At 41.0% G+C, this 5,488-nt stretch overlaps 1 protein-coding gene across 1 annotated transcript; it reads right to left on the reverse strand.

Moving 5' to 3' along the window:
• Positions 1-1,009: 1,009 nt before the first annotated feature.
• LOC115956937 lies at positions 1,010-2,164 on the reverse strand. The gene is made up of 2 exons (XM_031075199.1): positions 1,670-2,164; positions 1,010-1,510 (listed from the first exon to the last, which is right to left on the reverse strand). Exons 1-2 carry the CDS (start codon positions 2,162-2,164, stop codon positions 1,010-1,012), a joined length of 996 nt encoding a protein of 331 aa, XP_030931059.1.
• Between the last annotated feature and the right edge of the window lie 3,324 nt (positions 2,165-5,488).

A 5,488-nucleotide genomic window follows, 5' to 3' on the forward strand; every position in this document is an offset into this window, starting at 1 on the left:
ACCGATCAGGCCCTCTTGTTTTGAAAGCCCTATAACTAGGGACTCATGCAGTTATGGCTTCCCATTAATGCTCTTCTCAAAAGACGCGCTATTCTGGAGCGCTAAGTTTAATTGTCATTATTGCCTGACGATTCGTGAATCGAAGCAGCGCGCGTGTCAGTTATCATTGGCATTCGTAGGGTCTTTCGTGAATTGTGCCTATTTATTGCTGATTAAACGTTCCCATGCCCTTTTCCGCTCCTATCAATAGTTCTCTTTAGAACATTCTTTCACTTTTTCACTTCTTACTTCTTGAGCATACTCTCTGCCGATCACTCCTTTGAGCGCTTACTCACCAGCCCAGAGTCCATTTCTTCCTTAGAGCCCAAAGTAAGTTCTCTTCCCTTTCCTTTTTCTTAAACTTCTTTCTACGAGTTCCCTCTCACAGTATTAGATTTCAAAAATGGGTTATTCTTATCTCCTGGAGGCCCCAGCGACTTTGGCCACCTTTAAGCAGAAGTTTGATATCCCCAGTGACGTAGAAGTGGCTTACTGCCACGAGAGCGAAATCGCTCTCCACATAGGGCATGGTATAGCTTTTTTTCCTTTAATGGCAGTTCTAGAGGGTGGGGTTAGGTTCCCCGTGGACCCTCTTTTGACCAACACACTTAGGTACTACGGGCTGTGCCCTGACCAGCTCCCTCCCAATTTTTACCGGGTAGTTAACTGTGTTAGTAGGTTGAACCACACCTTTAATTTACAGTTGGATCACCATGACATAAACCACATGTACAGTCTCTGTGGGAATAAAACTTCCAACTATTACTTAAAAACTAGGGATAATCAGGTACGGCTGATATCATGCCTACCTAATTCGAATAGGAACTCGGCTGGGGAGTTTGTCCGGGTGCGCGGCAACTGGTTTGCCGAAGAGATCCCCTGCCCCCTTTCACGGCGTGAAGTAGGTTCGTACCAATCTCTGACTTAACCGTTTCTCTTTTTCTTTTCTTTTTATTGAAGTAACTTTTTATTACTGGTTATTGATATCATATCTCGTTCCTTTGCAGACGGCAAATTGTTCGTCACGGACATTAGAACAGTCTACGTCAAAGACTTGAATTTCATCCTTCATTCCGAGATATTTGTACATTACATCAGCTCTGCTTCCCTGGTCTATCATCACTCTTTTCACCAAGAAGCCGTTTATCTGTGCTGTTACTACCAATGCATCATCATGAGGTTGGATCGTCCCCTCCAAATCTTCCTCGTTAAAAGAGATTGTTAGCTGACCAACTTTCATCATTTTCTCGGGTGATTTTTCCTTCGTGCAAGCCACTGTCAATACTCTCCTAACTGTGGCCGCACTCCTTGAGGCAGCGTGGATGACTTCGATCACTCCCAGCGGTGGTGGGAGGGGATTCCTTTTCTGCTGAGCACCCTGGCCGGCATCTCGGTTACGGGAATCCAAAACGAACTCTTTCAAATACCTTGCCTTTACTAGTTGCCCCAGATGATCTTTTAATACCCGACACTGCTCAGTGGTGTGTCCTTTATCTCTGTGGTATGTGCAGTATAAGTTTTGATTTCTTCAAGATGGGTCACCCCCCATCTTGTTCGATCACCTGAAGAACAACTCGTTCTTAATCCGATCTAGAATTTTGTGTACCGGTTATTTGAATGCCACATTCACCCCTTCAATTTGCGCTTCTGATTCCTGCATCTTGAAATCCTTTTTTGGTCTTGTCGGAATAGTGCCCTGTCGAGATCTACCGAGCAACGGGGCCTTCCTCTTATTATGCAACCGATCATCTTCGAGACGCTTATACTCCTCAATACGCCTCATAAGTTGCCTCATATTCTCGGGAGGTCTTTTCGTCAACAACTCCCATAGTTCGGAATCTTTGGGAAGTCCCATCATGAAGGTGCTTGCCGCTATGTTCTCATTTCCCCCACCGATCTCATTGTATAGTTCCCAATATCGACTGGCATAACTCCGAAGGGTTTCGCCAACCCTCATTTTTATGGAAAGTAGCGCGTCCACCGGTTGTAGCACTCGGCTGCACGTCACGAATCTAGCGTCGAACTCCTGGATTAGCTCGGCGAAGCTGCGAATGGAACCTTTTTGTAATCCATTGAACCATCTCAAGGCCGTGGAGCCGAGACTAAAGGGGAATACCTTACACATCAGCGCATCATTGTGTGCATGCAAGGACATCATGTGGATATAATGACTGACATGCTCCACAGGGTCCGTTTTCCCATTGTAGGAATTGAATGATGGTCGTGTAAACCGACTCGGCATAGGGGCATGTTCAATTTCATTTGAGAATGGTGACCGAGCAGCTCTTCGTAAAGCCCAGCTCATGGCGTTCGTGGCAGCATTGTGGGTTTGCTGTTCCTTTGGTGAATCCGAGCCTCGGTCGTCGTATCCACGTGAATGTGAACGGTTTCGATGATGACACGTCTCTCGGGAGTGGGAGTGGTTCCTGCGTCGGCGTGATTCTCGTGAAAGTGACTGGTCCTAGAATCGTTGGGGACCGGACTGGCTAGAGCCCTCTTCGCCTTGATTTCCTATGCTATCATCCCTCCTTTCTCGGTTGTTTCGGTTCCTTCTCTAGCGCCGACCCCTTGCTTCCAACTTTAGATCCATCATCAGTTTGCGCAACCGCTCCAATTCTCGGTCTCTACCATCACGCTGCCCGTGTCCCGAGGCACCCGACATCGTTCGATGAGTCTAGTCTGATCCTTCTCCCAGGTCAAATTCTTCTTCTCCTCGCACACGCTCCCTATCCTCACGCCTTTTCTGTCTTCTTTCCCGCCATGTGGAACCCCAAGAAGATCCTATCGATCTGCTCTCGACTTGGCCTCCCGAACGCCCTTCGGACATTTCCCTTGTTTGAGTCTCAGTCAAATCACAGCTTCGTAGGATGGCCCCACGGTGGGCACCAATTGTGTGCGCCGGAAATGAAATTATTGGGCCTAACTTCACTTGGGCTCATAACTTATTTATGAGGTGGGTTTTAGGATTTCCTACTTTGAGTCGTTCTTGGCACAGAGACTCAAAGTGATATTCCTTCTCTCTTTCTCTCTCTTATTTTTTCTCCCTTTTTTCTGAACCCCCTTTTTTTCCCCAACTTCTACTATTTACAGTTTTAAATTAATGGGGAGGTCATGATTACTGCCATTGTTAGTGCAATCAAATGTCCAATATTATCTGTTGTAAGTGGGTATTTAGGTGAGAGTAGAATGATGAGATTATGGTTTTGGAACTTGGTTCCAACTCAAGCTAATATGCCCGGCAGTGATGTTTCCTGGGAATTGCCGAGCACCCTATGGAACGTCTGGATAAAAGACTTTCTTAGTTGTTTCGGAAATTTATGCCGAGCACTGGTTAGGGGACGAGATTAAAACTCGCAGTTTATGAAGGTAGTTTAAAGCAGAGATTTGAAAAATGGGGCCGTGCTATTGGGCCTGAACCCAAGGCTCAATTGGGTCTGGGTACCTCGTTGCCGTACATATATATATATATATATATATATATAAATAAAGATATTATACAACAAGACAAAAGAGAATGATAAAGCCATCTTTAATAATTGCCGACCTGGTAGGAGACGCAAAATAGGAAGAAAAGAGATGTTATCATTTCGGAGCAACAGCAAAAGTTATATCTACACATAAGCTTATCTAGGAGACTAAAATACAAAACTACAAAATTATAACAATATAATGTATGGTTAAGTTAAAGTTTATGTACAATACAATTTGTGAAATATATTGTAAGATTTTGTTGTAATATACAAAAATCATATCGAGCACGAGTAGTAGTTGTACAAAGACATGATCCATGTCAGCAATGTCTTGAGCGAGTATCGTGTTCACAATTTTTTTTTTTTCTTCCAAATTGAGAAAAAAAAAAAAAAACTTTGAGAATAAAAGTATATATTCACCGCTTTTTCATCTTTCTATCTTTAATAATAAGGTATAAAAGTATTTTATTTTCTATTCCTCTTTTTTTTTTTTTTTTTTAATCTCTCTACTACATAGGTTGGAAAATACAAAAATTTATTATCCTTTTACTTTTACATCTTCCTAATGGTAAATGTAGGGAAGATAGCAAGAAACATATATTGGGCCATGGCCCTATCCAAGGACAAGGGAACGTTGATGTAGAAGTGCGGGCTAGTAAATAGTGGAAGGTGACTGTTCATAAGAGTTCAAAAAGGTGGTTCGAGGACAAATTCCTCTTTGGTTGTAACAGTGCAAAGGTCAGAAGGGTTGATCTGCCATAAAGAGTAACGTTCCGGGCAATTCCACTATTAAGGATAAGTATCAGGAAGTAACGAGACATGGGAAAGGTAAGAAATATATGAGAAAAGGCTACTACCACTTTATTAAATGTTATGCAGCTAACTCTTTAGGCGCATTAATGTGAAAGTGATACCTGAACAGTGATTTTTAGCTTTACAGCTACTCCTAGATACTTCAGGAAAATGCTGATGAGACAATGATCAAAGCTAACAACTTGATCTACACATGGAGGGTGGAGATGGAAGGAAGAGGAGAGTATAAAAAAGAAAGAATCCCCTAAATGAGAGGGATCAGAGCATTGAGAGAAAAATACTGTAGCAGTAAGAATTGAACCTGTAATCAAATTCAAAAGAAATATATACTATAACTAATCTCCTAGGATCGTGTCAAGGATGATTTTTGTTGCTGTTGATAAAATCAGTTTATCTTTGTTTTTTTGTTATCTGAATCTCCTATAATTGTTATCCAACTCATTAGAGCCTAGTCTTCTAACTCGATTTTTACAAATTTATTGTATTGAACTCTTTGAACCTAAATCCTATTACCTTTTGGGCCTATTAGTGAAATTGAGTCCTTACAATAAATGTTCTTAACATATTTTATTCTCTTACCTTTGTAGCTTTTCAACCAAACATATGTAGAAAGATTACTCAAAAAAAAAAAAAAAAAACATATGTAGAAAGACGGTAAATACAAAGCCACAATTATTCCTACCTTTTATATTTATTTACAAAAATGACAAGCTACAATCTTTGAAAACAAAATCCAAAAAAGCTTTGTAATTCAACTGATTAGTTGAGCCTACTAATATTTCTAATCGGATATATTTAATATTCAAACCTTCACACTGAGCGATTAAATTAGAAAAAAAAAAAAAAAGAATACTTTTTTTCAACCAATAGTAATCACGCAGTGGAATGTGGCATGGTGCACGTGGTAGAGTTCACACTCGTACACGGTCCGTGGCATTGGCGTTAACAAGTACAACGTCGCTCGTGTCGTGTCGTGCCGGGGCCTTAGCTTAGTTTTTTTATTTATTTTTAATGAGAATCGGGCCTTAGCTTAGTTTAGCACTCAAGAGTCAAAAGTAAACCTTCGAACGCAACAGAACAGCTCAAAAAATAAAATAAAAATAAAAACACAAAAAAAGAGGATTTTTGGGGCTAAATAAGAATTATAAATTATAATTATAGAAAAG

The sequence above is a fragment of the Quercus lobata genome, chromosome 8 (assembly GCF_001633185.2).
Source record: "Quercus lobata isolate SW786 chromosome 8, ValleyOak3.0 Primary Assembly, whole genome shotgun sequence".
NCBI classification, from domain to species: domain Eukaryota; kingdom Viridiplantae; phylum Streptophyta; class Magnoliopsida; order Fagales; family Fagaceae; genus Quercus; species Quercus lobata.

Coding starts and splice junctions, on each gene's coding strand:
- LOC115956937 (XM_031075199.1), bottom strand. CDS start 2,164: ATGTGTAAGGTATTCCCCTTTAGTCTCGGCTCCACGGCCTTGAGATGG. Junction 1,511..1,669: donor CAGAAGCGCAAATTGAAGGG/GTGAATGTGGCA, acceptor ACCACTGAGCAG/TGTCGGGTATTAAAAGATCA.